The 20,557-nt window shown below is 45.0% G+C and overlaps 1 protein-coding gene across 1 annotated transcript in view; it reads left to right on the top strand.

Moving 5' to 3' along the window:
* Nucleotides 1-19,438, top strand: part of SEMA4B (semaphorin 4B) — a 130,818-nt gene extending 111,380 nt beyond the window's left edge. Inside the window, 9 exon segments of the mRNA XM_029574561.1 lie at nucleotides 371-522; nucleotides 2,077-2,258; nucleotides 3,473-3,623; nucleotides 6,907-7,117; nucleotides 7,632-7,747; nucleotides 9,058-9,090; nucleotides 9,092-9,225; nucleotides 9,904-9,998; nucleotides 11,909-19,438. Of these exon segments, the coding sequence (XP_029430421.1) occupies nucleotides 371-522; nucleotides 2,077-2,258; nucleotides 3,473-3,623; nucleotides 6,907-7,117; nucleotides 7,632-7,747; nucleotides 9,058-9,090; nucleotides 9,092-9,225; nucleotides 9,904-9,998; nucleotides 11,909-12,708 (1,874 nt within the window). The 3' untranslated portion in view covers nucleotides 12,709-19,438.
* The last annotated feature ends 1,119 nt before the right edge of the window (nucleotides 19,439-20,557 follow it).

Below are 20,557 nucleotides of genomic sequence, written 5' to 3'. Positions count from 1 at the left end.
GATCAGATGTCTGACGCGAATGCTTCAGTCATGTCCTAATTTCCTTTACGCAGCTCAAGACCTTTTTTGTCAACTAATATGTATTGCCAGCCTGAGGTCCAAAAGCACTTTTTGCATACGGTTTTCTTTGTTTTCCTACATTTTTTAGATTGCGGTACATAAAATCTTTCGACAAAAGAGCCACTCTTTCTTTAAAAATTGTGCAAATGAACTGACTTGCCGGCTCTTTTGTACTTTTCCAAGTCTTAAATGTAATCTACTTTGCTGCCCCCCTGCTCCTGCTTTCCATCACCCCCTCCCCATTTATAGATTTCTGGAAACGGCTATTAAATTATCATTTTTTTGTTTTTTGGGGGGCTCGTTTCTACAGATCCAGCATTTGTGGGTTCAGCTTACATTCAAGAGAGTTTGCCAAATGCTGTGGGCAACGACGACAAAATCTATTTCTTCTTCAGCGAGACAGGAAAGGAATTTGACTTTTTTGAGAACACAATTGTGTCGAGGATTGCTCGAGTCTGCAAGGTGAGCCCCATAATATGAGACGACGAGACAAATTATTTGGGAAAAGCGGTTGTTTGTTCAGTGTGGGAATTTCACGATTCTGCTCCTAAAGGAAATCTTTCCCCGTGATCCTGGGCAGAGGGGAACAGGCCGCAGAAAGCAAAACTGTACTGCGGCCCGGGAAAGCCAGAAAAAAAAAAAGATTGCATGGCATCCTGTTGCTTTTGGGCTGTTGCTCTTATCCTGAGATAGCGCATGTCTCACGATGTGACACGCGGCATGGCCAGATGCAGAGAGAGAGAGAGAGCGCTCAGGAAAGGTCCAAAGAGAATATTCCTTAACAGGGAACTGTGCCATGCAGAATAAGCCGGATAGAGGCTGCATGGCTGGGAAACACTGACCCATGCTGGAGCCATCCCCAGTTTATATGGTTGAAGAAGGGATGAGAGAGGCAGCACAGAAGGGGAGAAAGCAAGAGAAGACAGAATACTGCAAAAGGGGGGGGGCTGATGAAGAGGGCATAGAAGGGAGGGGAGAAGAGGAGACGCACAGGAGGGGACGATCACAGAAAAAAAAGAGATGGATGACAAAGAAAAGGGATGTCATCTGATTATGAATGCCCTTCTCGTGAGCCACTTAGGAATAGGAGATAATGCGTAAATAAAACAGAAGCACTCTAAAGAGAGAGAGGAGGAGGAGGGAGAGCTAAAGGAAGTAAGGGATGGTGGGGAAAGTCCAACCAGGGTCAGAAAACAGGACTACGAAGGAAGAAGATTAATAAGATGCAGTTATTGAAACTTTCACCCCTGCCTTACTGTCTCATGCTCATCCGTCTGCAAATTTGGGCTTCGTATAGATCTAGAAACGCTGCCAGTTCAGGGAAAACTAATACAAAGAGAGGGACCCTAGAAAGAGAATGAAGAACGATGGGATTTGGTAACTGTGAGGCTATCGCCTGATATTTCTTCATAGCAGCTGGTAACTGGTTTCTGGCATAATGATGTTCCTGTTGCAAACTTGCAAAAGACTTGCAGTGATGTAAAGCGGCCAGTCTGACGGCTCCATAGTGGCGCCGTGCTGTGCACTTCCATACGGAGTGTCCTGGGTTTGATTCTCGAGGAGGGTCGGCTGGGCCTGGATGCTCTGCAGAGACGGTGATCCCGGCCCCTGTGGTGGGGAGCAGGAGGAGGAGTCCTCCTCTTAGGTGCACAGCAGTGACATCCTGATTTAGGACCCATACCAGGAGCCCTGGTGCATGGCCCCTGGCAGAGGGGATTCAAAAGAAGGGGAAAATGCCTACTAACGAAGGCTCCTAGCAGCATAGCCCAAGAGAGGCAGCTTCCGACAGAGCTGGAAGCCCAAAGTGACAGGAAAACATTTCTGGCCCAGAAAAATAGAATTTAAAAGGTTATTTTCCTCTGTTCTATTTTCTCCTGGTTTTTCTCTCTTCTTCTACCCCATATTTTATTACACAAATGGAATGCCGAATTCTTAAGGCTCCATACAGAAATTTGCCAAGCCATGCAAACCCATTCCTGACAAACTCACAAACCAACGAAACCTTTTTTTCCCCAGGGTGATCTGGGAGGGGAGCGCGTGTTACAGAGGCGATGGACCACTTTCTTGAAAGCCCAGCTGCTGTGCTCCACCCCTGATGACGGGTTACCTTTCAATGTGCTACAAGATATGTTTGTGCTGACCCCCAGAGGGGAGCACTGGAACAGCACCGTCTTCTATGGCGTCTTCACCTCTCAATGGTACACAGATGGGGATGGGGTAAGGGTGGGGAGGGTTGGCAAGGAAATGGAGAGAGTCTAGGCTTCAGGGACCCATGTGCATTCTTGCTTTTTGGCAGCTTTTCCAGTTAGTGGAGCCATAAGAGGCCCATTTTTGTGTCTATAGGAAAAAATGCTGAGTGCGTGGGGGCTCGTGGAGTCAAACTTTCAAGTTCCAGATTGCTCCAGGCTTCTGTTGTTACTGTTCATAAACCAGAATCAAGGGGTGTTTGATCCGGTCCTCGGACCCTCCCCACCCCCAGCCTGTCGGGGTTTCAGGATATCCCTAGTGAACGTGCATGAGAAATATTTGCATATATAGGAGGCAATGCATGCAAATAAATCTCATGCATACTCATTAGCGATATCCTGAAAACCCGACTGGCTGGGAGGAGAACCCCAAGAACTGGTTTGAGCACCCCTGAACTAAATACAATCAGGGTCTCAAAACTGCTCATGTGCGCATTAACCATAAGAATAGTTTGTTGTGTGAGGAACCTCAGTGCTCCAGTTCTGAAAAAGTGCTGCGTGGAGCTTGGCATAAATCAGCAGTGACAACCAGTGCAATGCCACCCGTCTGAGATGAAAAATGAGGCATAGCAGCGTCTTCTCCATGTATTTGAAGCCTCAGTACTTCCTTAGAGTTCTGGGACTTGTAACACACAACATAGTTACAGCCCACAGAATTTCAAGGGCACTGCATGCACCTGACAGTGAAAGTTTAGCTTAGTCTAGTGAATTTTCTTACTCACCTTTCTGTATTACAAATGAAAGCAATTTGCAATAAATAGAATAAAATACCAATTACACATAAGAACATTAAACCATCATGACATCCAGAGGTGCAGCCAGCTGGGACACATGCCCAATCTGTCTTTATATATACTGCATGTATAAAATCACATTAAAGGCAACTGAAGATAGAAAGCACAGCTGAGCAGCAACATAGGCAGGTCTGAGAGCAGGCAGTCATGTGATCCTCATATCGCATGGGGACCTTTACTGGTCTCCATGGGCTTAGGGAAGAATGAAAACTCCCTTGGGAAAGTAGACGGCTCCTAAGATTGAGTCCCCTGATTTCAGAGAACAGGATGCTTGTTGAGGGAATGGGGGGGGCAGGGGGGGAGCTTAATACTTGCTCATATGATTGGTTGAATGGATTCTGACTTTTTATTTTCTCTGCGGTTTACCTCTAGGAGTAAAGGGGGCACAGGCAGTTCAGCCGTATGCGAATTCACTATGGATGATGTACAGACAGCATTCAGTGGCCTCTACAAGGAGGTGAATCGGGAAACGCAGCAGTGGTACACATACACCCACCCGGTGCCTGACCCACGGCCTGGAGCGGTGAGTGAAGGACCTCACTTATAATAACATGGAAACCCAAGGAACATTATTCTTAAGTGATCCTGACTGGGTGCAGGGGACATAACCAGAGATTGTAAACAAATCCGGCTCCCAACATTCTGATAATAGCAAGAGGCAAAATCTGGCCAGAAATATTCTGTAAAGCAACTTGCTGTAGAGATGTCTGGGTGTGTGGAGGGGGGCCCTAGCAGTTTCCTTCTGCTTCTCGTGGGCCTCAATTGGAACCAATCTCTGTTGGGCTACGTTGCCTTGAGCTGCCTTTCCTAACTACCCGGAAACATTTTCCCATATTTCCTATCATCCACCCAGTTAACTTAGTCCAGTCACTGCTGTGACAGTTTTGGACCAAGGGGGCCATGATCCAGGGCTTCCTCTGGAATCAAGGATCCTAAATCTGGCCACTAGGGGGTCACCATTGCACGATAACTGACTTGCGCGCTCTCTCTCCCCCCAGGGGCAGTGATGCTGCCTAAGCCGCAGCTCCAGCCCCACCAAACCGGGGAGCGAACAGTCAGAGCAGGTCCTCTGCATGGTAATGCACGGTACTGCTACTAGGCCACAGGCCGGCCTCTTCAAAATGCACAAGCTACATTTATTTTATTAAAAAGAAAAAGCCAGGGCCATTTCCAATACGGAGCCCCCGCTACCAGTAAGCATGCACGCTGTAAGGCATTAGTGCTTAAATACTGTGTTCAGCATGGCGCCTCATCCTCTGTAAGTATTCAGGCTATTTCTGTGTTAATAATGACCTGGTATTTATCTCTCTGTGCTCTAAAGTAGCACAAAATCCCCCTGTTGTACTTAAAAAGAACAACCACACACGGATTCAAAATACTACCAGTAAAGAAACACCAGCGGTGATATATAAGACTGTGATTTTAGAAACTACATTTCTGTTAATATAATATATTAAAAAAAAAAAGAGCTGGTTTTTAACACGGTGCTATGATAGTGGAAGAGTGGATGTCTCTATAGGCCTTGTCTGCAGAAGCATGTGATGCTGTGATCATGAGGACCTGACATGGCAGCATTAGAAACCATGCTCCCACTATCACAGTACCAAATGTTTATGTTCATTTTTTTTATAACATGCTGTTTCCCAAATCCCAATTATTTATAGTAAATAATAATCACTTTTAGTTACACTAATATGCTTTAAAAAAAATCCTGTGGTAATCCTTCTTTAGAGCTTACCCAGCAGGAATTGTTTGGGTTTCAACTGGTGTGATGCATAGATGTGAAAAATACATACACGCATTTTAAATAATGTAAAAACTATGAAGTGAAGAGCACTGCCTAGTGGTAAAAAGAATATAGCAATAAGGAGCCGTTATCTGCCCATGTGAAGTTCCTCCACTCTGGTTCTCTGCCACCTTGGACAGATGAGGGTAACGGATCTTCAGTCCTCTTGCCAGCCTGAATTCTGAAACTCCGTTTATAGGTGTTAATCAATCACTTCTACTGATCTACTAATCTCCACTTCTCTGGTGTGCAAAGGCAGAATGAAAAGCCATTTTACTTTATTGCATTCTACAACATCGATCGCTCATTTAAAATTAGAACAATTTCTTTATGTGACAAAAACCCTCATCTTTTCTACTTCCTTTTTTTTAATGGGATGGTGGTTTGATCCTCCCAGTATTTTTAGGATACTGTACTACGTTGTAGAACATGTGATGCCGCTCTCAGCCAAAAGCCCTACAAAGCAGTGATTTGAAGCAAGAGGCTGAAAAGCATCTTTTGTTTAGAAGGCCATGTTTTAACAATGAGGTTCCAAGGTCTAATTTTGTGTTCCCATTGTGGTCTAGTGGCAGCGTGTTAACCCCCATATAGTTCAGGTTCTCAGTTTCAAATCAACAGGCCGTGACTCAGAGCTTATGTTTAATCTTAGCCAAAAAGAGACAAAACCTTGTAGGGCGTGTTTTGTTTTCAGAGCAAAAGGTTTAATCCTTCTGCTTTAGCAATGGTCATAATGTAAGTTTCCCCAGTGGGGCTGAGTGGCAGGGGATTATTCCTCTCCCCTCCCCACCCTCCATACTGTACAGGTTCCCATCTTAGGCGGAAGGCCTTGAAAGGAAGGTCCTCAGTTCGAGGCTCCACCTCTGTGCTGGGATCTTTGTCAATACAAGGCTAAGGATTTTATTACATTTACTGGGGACTTTGCAGCTCATCCGCCTACTTCTCCCAGCTGCCGTGGCTGTGGATCTGGGTCCAGATAGCCCTGAGTCCCGTGTCGGAGGTAGCGGTGGAGGATCCAGGTGCAGGGTCTGAGCTGTGAGCAGGGGACAGCGCCTTCTTATTTATTTATTTTATTTATTTCGTGATTTTTTATATACCACGGCACGTTAACAACATCACCTCGGTTTACAATAAATCAGCAACAAGCTTTACAGTCAATAAGAATTCAGGTGTACATTCTTGGCCAACTGACTGTAGAATAGGGGCAGTTAACACTCTTGCCAGGCACCCCATTGCAGGCTGAGGTTACAACAATAGGTAAAACAGGTGAGTTATTAAATGTCTAACAATTAAAAAAAAAAACCAGAAACCCACTCAATTCCAGCACTACTCAAAATCAAAGTGAGAAGGTTAACCTATATTTATCAGTAATGATTAAAACACACTGCCATAGACAAATAGCCCAAGCAGAAGCCCCTTGAAGAACTGCTTGCAGAGCCATTAGTTACATAAACTGGCGGCGGACGGTCTGGGAGCTGGATCCGTCCTATATAATCCTTAGGTCAATAGCTCCCCATCCCTTCTTGAGAGAGTGCTGCCTTCTGAGGACCATGGAACATTAAAACAGACAAGAAAAGCTGAGCTGTTCTTTCATAACCCTCAGGAGAAGGCGCTCGGTCAAAAACAGACCCTGGACACGTACTTTTAAGCAAGGAAACAGAAATATTGCCCCACAAATTCCTTTTCTTCTGCTCTCCTTGGCATCGCCGCCTGTGCTGTGGTGTTGCCTTCCTTCTCCCAGCCATAAGTTCTCTTGTGCCGGTGGGGATCATAAAGTAAATCTTATCACAAAACCTGTGGCTTTACCTTTACAAGATAAAATGTGATAGTGTGGGGTGCGATTCAGAACGGAGATGACCAACTAATCCCTGGCATATTAACTTCACTTGATATCAATAAAAAGGCTTACAAATGCCTCAGACAGAACGTCTATAAAATATGCAGATTATTCCTGGTTTTCTTTTTCCGTCCCCATTATGATGTCACTTTTTATTGGGTTTGTTTGTTTTTTTTTTCTTCACAGTGCATCACCAACAGTGCCAGGCATATGAAAATTCAATCCTCGCTGCAGATGCCAGACCGGGTCCTGAATTTTATCAAGGATCACTTCCTGATGGATAGCGCGGTCCGGAGCCAGCCCTTGCTGCTGCAGACGCGAGTCCGGTACCAGCAAATCAGCGTGCAGCAGGTGGAGGGCCTGAAGAAGACCTACAATGTGCTCTTCCTGGGAACAGGTACCTGCCTTGCCATCCCTTCCAGATGGGCTCACCGGGCTGCAGCCCGGTCCTTCTGTTTCCCGACCCTGGTGTAATGTCACCTGCTACTGTGTCACCACCCTGCCCCGAGCAAATGACTCCCGGTGTCTGCATTTCCCAGAAGGGCGAGGTATTGCTTACCAGGTACTAGTGGAGTGAGGGATTGCTATCGGCCTTCCCACATTTTATTTTCCAATGCGTGCCAGTCAAAGAGCGCATATTCTAATGCACTATGAATCAAATCCATGGTGCATCGCTTCTTATACGGGGATTCTGGTGGCTGCCCCTTTTGTGCTGTCTGCTCTGTAATCTGCAGACTTATGCACCATTGCCAACTCTAAAGACTCGCGTGGCCCTGGTGATACCCGACTGGTTTGACGGTTGTGGCATCTGAGTGCAAAGGGCACTTAAACTCAGCAGCCCACATTCCTCCCTTGAGCTCTGGCTTTTGCATTTGGGTTTCCTGGTTCCAGTCCTGATCTTTTTTTTTCAGATGATGGCCGGCTGCACAAGGCAGTCATCGTAAACAGAAAGGTGCACATTATTGAAGAGATGAAGCTGTTCCAGGACAGACATCCTGTGCAAGACCTGCTGCTGAACCCTAGTCAGGTAATCCCTTCACCTCTACTGAAGATCAGTAAGGACCACGTGTACTAAAGGGCTTGGTACCTCTGGCTCTAAGTGTCTATGGTAAAAATCACAAACTAAAAGAGCTCGTGCCTGAAAAATCATTCTGGTTACAAACCCATAGAAATGTCACGATTTCTGAAATGCTGCCTTTGCCACCTGAATGGACACTGGGGGCCTCCTCCCAGATCTAGCTATTCATGCTACTCCAACCCCAATTCTTGAGAGCAACAAATGGGTAATCAAATTACCTACATCTCTAATCACATGTACACAGATAAATGTGATGCATACGCCATGGGAATATTCTGAAAAGGAAACCCGCTCGCACTGCTCGAGGACCGACGTTGCCTCGCTCTGGAGTATGGGATAGTTATTATGTTATAAGGGGCTGCCAAGGGTCAAAAAAATCCAGGGATGACCATGACCAGTTAAGCAGGTATGTTAGAACAGGTGGCACAAGCCAAAAGCTGCTAAAAGCAGATCTTGCCCTGCCGCCCATGCCTTCCTCGACCTGCCACTTCTCCATTCCCGGGCTCCGTCACTGGGCTGGAGCTGGCACTTGGGACACAGCGGCAGCACAGCTCTAGCTCTCCTGCGTCTGCTGCAGGAGTGGCCAGTCCTGGATTTGTCAGTAGGGCACCCATTATACTCGCACCTAGAGTGGCAAACATTTTGGGGGCAACGGCTTGGCTAAAATTTGCTTCCTTTCCTGTTCTGCTGAGTCTCATTCAGCCGAACCACCCTGTAACAGACCCTTACAGGAAGTGTGTGGGGGGCGGAGGGAGTTAGTGAAAGCACCAAAAGCGCCTAGGGGTGGCAAAATCCTAAATCCGTCCCTGTGAATGGCACAGCAGTGGCATAAGCAGGATGTAGCATCTCCCTTTCAACCACACAGGGAGACTGCTTCTGACATGCCCCGGTAAGAGACAGGCTTCTAGTGGGGCTCCTTATGTTGTGGGATGCCGGAGAAAGGATTGTAGTTGGAGTGGAGAGGACTGGGAATGGAGTTTGCAAGCCATGGTGGATGCTCCTTTCCTAGGCAGGGACAAGAGCCACTGCCTCCTGTTCCACATGAGGCCAGTCTCAAATTCTGCCAACGCTCTCTGCCCCCTACACACACATATATACACGTGACAGAAGATAAGGTAAGACATTTTCATTTGAATAAGACAGCAGAACGCTTTGTGCTAGCTCTGGATCTCTCCCTTGGCATCCTCGTGGATTTATATGATGAGATCATTGTGCAATTCTTCATTTTTTTTTCACCGCTTGCTTCTCTTTCCCCACAGGGTCTGCTCTATGCCTCCTCTTACTCTGCAGTTTGTTCAGGTGCCAGTCTCAAACTGCAGCATGTACAGGAGCTGTGGAGAATGCATCCTCTCCCGGGACCCGTACTGTGCCTGGAGTGGGAAGGTGTGCCGCAGCGTCTCTCCCTATGCAGAGGACCCAAACACCTCGTGAGTGCACCTCAGCTCAGCTCAGGCCTTGCTCTTCTCTGTCCCACTCTAGCCACTCCAGCTTTCCTCTTTTTTTTTAGGGCTGTCTTTTCCCTACTTCAGTTTTTTTTTTCTCTCTCATCCACTTGACTCTTCTTTCCTTACTTCTAGTAACTGCTATTTTCTTAAATATTGGGATCTCATTCAATTTTGTAAAACTTTCGAATCGGGGGGATACACAATTTTTGAAATTAAAAACCCCCCCAAACCTTCTGATTCTCTGTTCCTAGTGCCGGAGTTATCTGTTGGATTTTAATATCGCCCAGCTCCTTGGGGGGAGATGCATAGCAAGGATCTGCTGTCCACAGCTGGTACAGATCCTCATTCTGCTTGCAGTGTTACCCCCACACATAAGAGCACTACTTATCTAGTGCCTCGGGTGGTGCCTTATCCTGGCAGAACGCCATGAAAGGATTAACCTAGAACACCAAGAAGGCTATCGAACAAGCCTGGTTCCAGTCATCCGTGGTGGGTACGGTACCAACTGTGAGCAGCGGAGCTTTACAGCAGGGGATAAAGCACCTGTACCTCCCCGAGTCTCTGTGCTTTGTCCTTCCCCTCTCTGTCTTTTCTTCTCTTTCGCTCTCATACAGTCCCCTCCTCCTCTCCCCAGTGCATCCATTTTCTTTCTCCTTTCAGGCATTTGATCCAAGATATTGAGGAAGCTGATACAGAGAAATACTGCAAACAAGGAAACGTTTCACTGGCTAACCCCAGGGTTAACAGACCGACAGGTAAGTACTCGGGACCGAAATAATTGGGTGCTTTTTAGAGCAGAATGGAGAAAGCCAGTGTTGGGCTAACGGGGACAATAACAGGAGGTTTGGTGTGCCACATGAAGAGCTCTGCCAGTACCTTTGGGGGATGGAGGTCAGGTAGGAAGGACAAGCAGCATTCATGATCCTTGCTACCTGCGCTCCTCTGCACTTCATTACCGTGGCGTTGCGATATCCTCGTCCGATTTGGTAGGTTCTTCTCGACTGTATCCTAGAATAACAGCTCGGTTACCAGAGGCACGTTCTGATTGTTTCCATCTCTGTCCGTCTGTAGAGAACATGATGGCAGATAAGGACACTAAGCCCAGATTCATTCCTGGTGCAATGCCATGGACTTGTCAGGTTCAGGAACATCATAGCCACTTCAGGTTCCAGATTAAACCTTAATTTATACAGGAAGCAACGGCGTAAGTGCAGGTTATAATTCCTCATGGGAGACCACATGATAATAAATCACAGTTCACCTAATGGTTAGGCACAAGGTCAGAAAACATTTGAATGCCCAATCCCTCCTTTTTCGCCAGACATTAAAGGAAGGAGTTCTTTCTCTCAGATGCCTCCCACACATCTCAATAGCCTTCATGTTGTTGGGGGACAATGTCTCTGTTTCCAGCAACCTTTTTTTTCTAATCCCTGGAACCAGTTATGTTCCTCAGGGGCGGGACTCTATATAGATTTGGAATATCTTTTTATACTGCATATTGTGTTATTTCCCAAGTGCCTGGTAGTGGATGGTTTGTGTTGCCAGCATTTGTATATTATGTACATTGAAAGAATAACTGGAGAGGATGGGGGAGGAGGTGGGGGAAGGGAGAGGCAGTGTTTGGAGGGAGGAAGGTGGAGAGAGTATCCGGAGGGTGGGAAATTAGGGAGAAGAATGCCTTGGGAGGGATCCTGTAGGGACAGGAAAGGAGGAGTGTGAATGTCTGGAGAAGGGGATGAGGGAAGTGAATGGATGAATGGGCGAGGGAGGCAATAATGTCTGGAGGAGGAAGGGAAGGAGAGAATGCTGTGAAGGAAGAGAGATTTCCTAGAAAGAAGGAAGAAAAAAGGGAGGGGAAAGGAATGTCTGGAGAAGAGAGGTAATTCGGGAGGGAGAAGGGAAGATAATGCCCTGTAACTTGCCAGACCCCGGTTCTAGGTCCATCGGTGCCTTAGGCCTTACAATGCCCCAGCTGATCTGCAGAATTGCACCAGGAATGGAACTGAGCAGGCTAGATAGACCCAGCCTATGTCTGTACTACTAGATTTTTCTTTAAAAAATACAATAAAATATAAAGTGCATCATCTACTCAGAGCCCTCTATTTCAACTGTCTGGTGAAAGAATATTTTTCCCTGAAAATATCATCTGGCTGCTTTCCCTCTATCACTAAAAAGATTAATTTGTGACTTAGGAAACACTGAGCTGTCCTGAAGATTGTGTTGTAAGATTAAATTCCAAAGTAAATGCATCTTCTGGGATTAGGAGTGATTACTGGTCTCTTGGGCCCTGCTCGGTGGACCCTCAGGCATGTCACAACCAGGGTTCCTGGGATAATGGTCTTCAGTTGCATTTTCAAAACAGAAGGTTTTCCTTAACTTCTGGCCTTAAGCAGAGCAACCCATGTGCAAATAAGAAAAAGATGATGGTTTTCTATATCAAGACAGGTATCTAAGATTGATTATACAGTGTCCTTTTGTTGTCCCAGGTTTTCTATATCAAACACAGTAGTCTCCAAAATGAGTGGAAAAAGAACCACCCAATTGGGTTTAGATATTGGTATTACTATTCATCTGTATGCCCTACAATTAAAGTATACAGGTAAACCAAATCAATCAGAATAATGATATTCGCATTATAATATGTGCCTGTGTATTTTCTTCCCAGCAGAAGATACACAGTGTCAGAAGATCTGGCTTCCACCCAATGCAGTGCGAGCTCTTCCATGCAAACTTCTATCCAATTTGGCCTCAAGAAGATGGGTTCACAATGGGGAGAGGATCAACACATCCTACCTCGTGATGCCAGATGGAAATCTGATCTTGGTTGGCAGCCCAGACCGTCTTGGATCCTATGAATGCTGGTCAGTTGAGGAAGGCTTTCAGAAGCTAATGGCCAACTACTGCATGGAATCTGAAGAGACACTAAAGACTGCAACACTGAAGCTAGACACTGTGAAGGCAATTCCAGATGGTGCTTATGTCAATGAGATATTCATGAACACATCGAGGTCCATCTCGCCATCCGAGAGCCATGCAACAAAATTAACAGGCAAAACCTACTGGAATGAGTTTATGGTCATGAGCATCTTGTTCGGGGTTGCAGTCGTCATTCTTGGGCTCTTCCTGCTGTACAGACATCGGGATGGCATGAAATCTTTCCTCAAGCAGGGCGAATGCCCGGATGTACAGCATAAAAAGCCGCGGAAAGTTGGGAAGCCAGCGGAAAACCATCCTTTAACTGGCAACAATATCCCCAGTACATTGCCTGATCACAAGGGCTATCAGACTCTAAATGACAATTATATTATCAGCACTCCCGTGCACGATGCCTTGGTCAGTAGTAAAAGTTTTTCAGAGTCTGAAAAAAGACCCCTAAATATTAGGGACACACATGTTGAAGTTTCCCCCACATGCCAAAGACCTCGAGTGAGGCTGGGCTCAGAAATAAGAGATTCTGTGGTGTGAAAAGTCACTCTGACTGTATGTTTTAAAAAAAAACAAAAAATACTTGTCTGCCAACAAAATGAGATTTCTGCACTCTCTTGGGAAATATTTGTGTGTGTGTATGCATGCTACTTAACCCAGCCCGACATTGACACTACCAGTGGATGGACCAGTTGTAAACTTTCTCTACAAAGATTTGCAAACTCGATGAAACTGTATAAATACATAACTTATGTGTAGAGAGAGAGAGGAAGGGTTTTCCTTTTTTTTTTTCAGTCTTCACACTGAATGCTGGCAGACATTTGTTTCCATTATGGTAACTGGTTGTATTGACCAATCAGATACAGCACACGAGGCTCCTTGGCAGAAAGGATCAGCCATCCAACAGAGCTATGATGAACGTTTACTGGACTATTTCATCACACTGCTAGTCTGCTAAGTAAGACGGACCCTGAACGTTTTTACACCTGGCCCCTGCAATGCTCCATGTGGGACAGCATGTGGGGCAGTGTTTGCCCAGTAGGATCCCTTGCACGGAAAGGGCAGTTGTGTTCCCAGTACACTGTAGCCCCTACAAAGTGAGTAGATTTAGTCATGCATTTGGAGTAAATGGAAAGATCATATGAGCTGCACGACTGTACCAATCAGCCATGAAAATGTGTGAGTTTCTGGAAATGAAGAATTTGCTTTTAAATCACAGACATCAACAAAATGATCTCCACAGTATGCTCCTGAAAAAAAAACCACAATAGTGAGAGATGCAGTAGTTGAAAGATGCCTAAATTCTTGGGTGTTCATGCGTCTGCTTGAATCACTGGGTGGACTGGAAGACCCATGTGATTAAGGCTCAGATTGGGTAGAGTGAAAAACAGATGGAGCTCTACCAACCAAAAGTTTCTGTTGGACTACTGGTGCAGTTAATACAAACCCGCAGCTCATACTGGGTGACTGAACAGAACAGAGAGTTCTGCAGGCTGGCAGCTCAGGTCCGAAGTTTATGAATCTGGAGCTCGCATAACAATACACTAAAGACCATAACCTGGAGTGGTTTGTGATGCATGAGCTCAGCTGGGATTAGAGAGATCAGATCAAATAACAAAAGAAAAAGTGCTTTACATTTAAACTACGGTTACATCCAAGCACAATGGACATGGACCAACTGAAAATGTGTCTGTGTGCCAAAAATTTAATCACACAATAGCAGCGTTGGACCTTTTTAAAAAAAACAAACAAAAAACCTGAAAAAAATGTTTGCGTCTATACGCAGTAGTGTTTTTTTTTTTCATTTTTTTTAAGCACTGTTTATCATTTTTCTATTTTGTCTGTGATCACTTGTATGTTTCTTTTAAAGAATGTGAAAGCAGAGACTGTGAGGAATGCTAGCACTAGAACCAGCTGAATGCTGCCAGCGCATACCGAGGAGTGCCAGCTGTCCATAACAGGACTGCGTGCTGGAATAGCGGACAATGTTATGCGTGTCTTGTCAAGAGGTCTTAGGAGCTGCATGGTTTTCTAAGACTTTAGAGAAAAGAACAAAAAAGTGAAATGTTTAGATTCATTTTTGTAATATTTAACATGTAGAAGTTAAGTTCTTTGCGTTCCACTCTCCCTCACCAGTTCCTATACTTGTGGATGCTGTCAGAAACCTCCTAAATGTTTTTTTGGGTGAGGCACTGAAGTAACAGATGTTCCACTGCACTTCATTGGATTGACTTTTTCTTGGATCTACTCTGAAACTATAACCAGAGATTCCATGGTCCTGTTAAAAGAAGAGAGTGCATTTTGGGTGTGAGGCAGTAGCCGCCAATGTCTGATGGCCCCAGCTCTGCTTATTACTGTAACGGGATGAGTGTAAATGACAATGATTCAATGGTTTTGTGGGCACTCATTGGGGGAAAAGTGTAAGACGAGTAATGGACTGTGGGCCAGTGGTGCCAGTGGGCAGTACCACTTCAACTGCATCCTAGTGTGTTCTGGACTAACCCAGCTATGACTGGCAGGTTACCACAAGATTTTGATTTTAGAAGTGACGGGCTCTCCTACAACTTGCTTTCAGGAACCAGCTGCTCAGTTTACTGTCTTAATCACAAGGGCTGCTGGGATTATTTGCTTCCAGACAAGTCAATCCCAACCCAAACTTGGGAACGCAATCACCCGTATAAACGCTTGCTGCTGTCGCCGCTGCTCAACACAGCTGTGTCTTCTCGCCTTATGGACCGAATCTGCTGCCTCCGAAAGTCAGGGGCCTTCATTGGCACGGAAGGGCTTTGATTCCTTGTAGCCATGCACTTTTTTTTTTTTTCTCACTGAGAAATGTAATCACAACTGGAGCCCGAGAATGTAATTCCAACCGATCCTAAACCTAGCTCATCCATGCTTTAAGATGCCTGTAAGTTATCATCTCTGTTTCTGCTTTAGCTTTTCCGGTAACAGAGCAGATTTTTTTTAAAATTACTTAGTATTTCACAACATTCCTGGAAGGCAGCAGGCCTTGGAAAAATTTTAAAACTTTACGTAGATGTTGAGAATGGTAGCAAACTATCGCCTGACTCAGGTTCGTGGTGGGCAATTAAAGCATAGTTTGTTGTAATGAATCATACTGTAAAACCAGTTGGAATTCTAGGAAGACAAGGGTGAAATGTGGAATTAGCATGGCTGAGTTTCAGATGCTGCATCAGCATTTAAAAATCGGATGTTGATTTTGCTTCCTTAGAAGATGGATTTTTAGCATGTAATGATTATGGATCCAGGTGCCAATGGCTTAGAGCTCTGAGCTACTACCTCTCTGACTACATTTAACTTTATCTTGAAGCGTGGCTGGAATTAAAGTGGGGGGTGGTTTTGTTTTTTGATTGAGCAATGGTTTTCCTCCGCTGGCCCTCAATCAATATTTGTTTATATGCCAAAACCGGCACAAAGGTTTGTGCCAAGGAAGGTTTTGCGCTGGAGGGCCTCAGGACAGGAATTGAGAGGGGGAGTACAAATGTTAGCAGGGTGTACAAGCCCCAGGGCTAGAATGAAAAATCACATTGCAAGCCAGCAATGATGGTTTGCCGATTGACCTGGTTTTCTCCTGCTCCTTTGGGCTGCCAGTCCAATCGGAACAGGGCTGGGATCCAGTACCATGAGCCTTCATTCTCAACTAGCTGGGGACCTTTCCCTATTTTCTATATCATCTCCCATCTTGCTTTAGTGCAGTCATCACAGTGCCAGTCTTCGGATGGGGCCCACGGCTCCTTCCCTCTGGATTCCTGCAAGCATGGGACCTAACCTAAATCCACCGCTCCTTGGGCAGTGAATACCTCCGCTGCAGCTCTACCTGAGCGAGAAATGGAACCCAGATCCCTTCGTGTGGCACGGAGCCAGAAGGCCTGCCTCTTAATGAGCACAATTTACTATTTCACAATCAGGGGTATGAAACCCAAGTGGCATCTGTTATACACCACTACCCCCTCTCCATAGGGCTCTGCTCTTGAAAGTCAGGCTATTCCACTGCTATATTAAGATTTGTGACCAAGTATAATGTTTCTACTATCTCAGCTTTTTAACAGAGCAACTTCTGATAGCTGACAGAAACATTTGTGTATAATTAAGAGAAGAGGAAAATAGCCTTAAAATCCTCTCTAGAGTGCATTAGACTAAATGACCAAGAGGGAAGGAAGGCTATAGCAGAAAACAGTAATGCGTTAACCCCAAAGGAGGGGTTAGCCTCCATGTAGTCAAACATGATGCTAATCCACGCTGGAGCTTTCTGGCCTGCTCAGCTGCCGCCTTTAAATTTCTCCAGGCAAGTACAACAACAACACAAAAACAAAACTGCCCTCATGCCAAGGGAAAAACCAGTTACTCTGGTACAATCTGTCAGGAAAACAGCCTGTGGATATTGCTAAGTTAAAAAAAAAAAGATACTTTTATTAGGCATGATTATAGCTGTAGTCGCACAGAACAGAATGAATGGCTGCCCCCGTAAACCTTTAGTACAGACCCCTCAATAAGACCTCCATCCATACAAGAAACCAAATAACGAGCAATCTTAAATGCCACGGATTATTCAGATACTAGATGGCTGAAGCCAGTTATTGTAATCAGTGTTGCACAGTGGTAATAATAAAATTATAAAACAGCAACTAACCTCCAGCAACTGTAGCAATAATGTGCATTGTAACAAAGGCTTTCCTTCTCGCAGTAAAAGTGCAGTCCGTACTATTCATTTTGCTGTCAAAACAAAAAAAAAAGAAAATCTTGTCTTCATTCACAAGTAACTGAATACATTTTAGGGCCCAGATTAATTTAGGAAAGGGCATCCATTCTTTAGCACCGAGTCTAGAACAGATAAAGAGGAATTCTTCACATACAGTAGACTTGCGGCTTTAACAGGATAATTACATGGTGAGTGACAGAAGAGGGAGACCGATATGGCCCATCTAGTCTGCCCATTTGATTTTCATTTGGGTGGGTGTGAGTTCCCACATGCAACCCAACATTACTCTCTCCCCACATCTTTTAACTGACTCCCCACTCTTTCCTGCCACTCCATATCCACCCAAGCATGCCCAAAATCTGTTTATAGTGATATCTTCCACCATCTCTGCGAGTAGGCCTCATTCCATGTTAGAACCCAGCCTTCCATGCTCATTAAAGTTTGCATTTATCCATGGGCCCTCCATGCAGATCCCCCAATTATACTACTACTGTTTAGGATTGCAATCACCATTCGGTGCAGGTTACCTGAATGCCTTCCAGGAAGCACCAGGCATTGCCAATGCTGCTTTTGGGGTGTACCTGCTGCTCCATGCAGGTTACTTCCAATGCCTTCCCTGAAAGCCGAATGTTGTTGAGGACCATCCCTGCCATGTTTCCTTCCCATTGTCTTGCTATTAGGGATCTTCTGTGTACATCCCATGCTTTCTTGAATTCCATTACTGTTTTTGTCTGTACTTCATCTGAAAGGGCATTCCAGCACCCACCAGCTTTTCCATGAAAAAGTATTTTCTGATGTTACTCCTTAGCCTACCCCCTTTGGAGTTTCATATCATGACCCCCTAGTTCTACATTCTACAACTTCTTTTCAATTGAAAAAAGTTTGCTTCTTGTGCACGTATTTTTCAGCTATGTAAATGCATCTAACATACTCTGCTTGTCTCTCCTCCTGTCCACTGTGTACTGTTTAGGTCCTTAAGAACCATCTCACGTGGCTTTGGGTGCAGACCTTAAACCATTGAGGTTGTCTTTCTTTAAGCAGCCTCTAGCCCAGTGATGGCAAACTCCACTCCTCGAGTGCCACAGACAGGCCAGGTTTTCATGATATCCACAATGAATATGCATGATATAGATTTGCATACAATGGAGACCATGCATGCAAATCTTTCTTATGCATGTTCATTGTAGATCTCTTGACAACCAGGCCTGTTTGTGGCACTCGAGGACTGGAGCTCGCCATCACTGCTCTAGCCTCTCTCTATCCTTTCTGAGATACGGCCTCCAGAGATGAGCGCGATATTCTAGGTGAGGATTTGGTATTTTATTTAGCGTTTAAAACTGTTAGAAGATGGAGAATTTAATTTAACTGACTGGGCAAAGGAAATTGGTATTAGTACATAAAAACTGAAAATCTGCATCAGACTGGCTGCCTCACCCAGCATTTGGCCTCCAAAAGCGTAAACCAAGTGGGGCATAACGGCAAGGCTTTCTCCATCCGCTCATGCACCCTTCCAGTTTCTAGTAGATATGTTTCAGGGATACGATCAACCTACAGTGAAATCCCTGACTTGTGTAGAACAGCCTCTGGTAGACAATGGCAAGGAGGACAGAACACAAAATCTTATAGTGCCTAACTAGTTCTGTTTCCTTTTTCTTGAAAAATGGCAACTGTAAAAAGACTCTTCCCATTCTCGACTCTTCCCATCATCTCTCAGCTAGCCAGGAGAAGTGATACTAGAAATTTCATACATACAGAAAAGCTAAGTAGCATCTCCATTTTTTCACTATGAGAAAATGCTTAGAAGAGTTGGTGACTTAGTTCAGCGAGTCAGGAGTGCTTACAGGGTTTCAGTACCGTCTCTCCCTATGACCTTGGATGAATTTATTTTCCTGTGCAAGTTACCGAAGCCAATCTGGTTTCAGTTCATCGTGTAGAGGGTGCTCCCCTCCTGCTTTCCTGTATAGTATTGAAACGGAGGGTGGGGCCCATGTGCCGTGATAACCCAGAGCAGCCTCTCAAGCTCATTCCTGCATTTCAGTTCACCCAACTCTAACTCATCTACAACTTTTCAAAGCTTCCTTACAAACCTAGTAGCCACTTTGGTAATGTATCACGGCAAGTACACAATGCAAATTATTAACTTTCCCAGTCAATAAAATACCAAATAAATCTTAAGAAATGTTACAAGAGCCTGGCTTGGCGGTCAGTCTCCGTATTGTCTTAGGTCGAAAATCAGAAACGTTTTCCCTCCATTGCTGACTGCATGCTTGTAAATAGCCGTGTGTCTGTAAATGTCTAATCCAGCTATCTGTGCCAAAAAGCCGAGTCTGTGGTGCGAGTGATATCTGTGCTCCAGCCTCCCACTACCACTATCTCCCCACGCCCTTCCCAGTTTGGTTTCACACGCCTGGCTGGAGTGAGAGGCAAGCCGCAAACTATGTGAGATCACTCACTGTTGTAGGAAGTGTTTGACTTAAGATGACACATGGTGAATTTTTTTGTATAAAATGCACTTTACTTTTTTTTTAAAATAAAACGTTAAAAAGTTAAGATGTCTGTCTTTACTGCTACAACTAAAGGGACAAACAGGTAGACCTTACCTGAGAACACAGCGGAGGCCTCTTTCTAAATCACTTTTATGATTCTGGCCCAGTTCAAGGCTATTCTGAGTAGGATCAGTAATTCATGGTGTCAAAATAGTTACCGGTGAAGTCAAACAGGGTTAGCCATTGGATTAGCATTTAAATAGTGCTTAGACAGAGGTCCTGGCCAACTGGCTACTATTTTCTTCAGGCACTGCCAGTAACTACCTGCATCGCGATCCTTATCTTACCAGCAGTGCATTGCATCTGAAGTCCCAAACTGGTGTCTGAACTGATGCCATATTCCTTGTGGCGGAGATTCAGCAGCATTGTTGTGCTGAGGAATTTCCTTGTAATTTAGCTGGACAGGCTATGAATATCTACCCCACTATGTTCAGCCTTTTTCTTTTTTTAAATAAGACTGGGGAATTTTAAAAAAAGATTCTGCGGAAAAGTGTTTATAGATGGGTCAGGCAGAACAACACAGAAGCCACTGCTTTTATCTCCTATAGAATAACCCAGCTCTTCCTAAGCCTCTGCCAGACTGTGAAGACTAGGAACAGCTTCAACGCTATACTGACCATAAATGGCAGAACCATTACAGCACCATTCATTCAGCCACAGCTTCCCCACCCTGCCACGTCATTCCCAGGACAGAGGACACTGGAAGCACTTTGTGTAGAAAGTTGAGATTTTATTAGTCTGAGCCAGTAAGGCTACACAGAGTTTATGCTAAAGTAACTTTGGTTTTCAGCTGTGCAATCTACATGTAATGCATCTTCGCAACCAACATCATCTCATTTATCTACTGCCAGCCTAAGAAAAAAGTCATAACCCATCTTTGGCTGAAGCAGGAAGCCAGAATAAGAGCGGCAGGGGCAGAACAAACAGAGAAATCGAGGATGCGCTAGGGAGGCTCCAACTCATCCACAGAACGTGCAGCCAAGAGACACTCAGATCAGACAGCTCACTTCTTTTAGTAGCAAACAAATCATACAAAAGCTCTGTCTTGAAAAATACCAAAAATCTGTAGAAAAGAAAAATTGCTCCCATCTAGGTTTCTTGTTCCGTGAGCAGGAACGGTGCC

The sequence above is a fragment of the Rhinatrema bivittatum genome, chromosome 13 (assembly GCF_901001135.1).
Source record: "Rhinatrema bivittatum chromosome 13, aRhiBiv1.1, whole genome shotgun sequence".
Classification (NCBI taxonomy): domain Eukaryota; kingdom Metazoa; phylum Chordata; class Amphibia; order Gymnophiona; family Rhinatrematidae; genus Rhinatrema; species Rhinatrema bivittatum.
The sequence above is the reverse complement of the archived record's forward strand: the minus strand, read 5'-3'. Positions and strand labels throughout refer to the sequence as shown.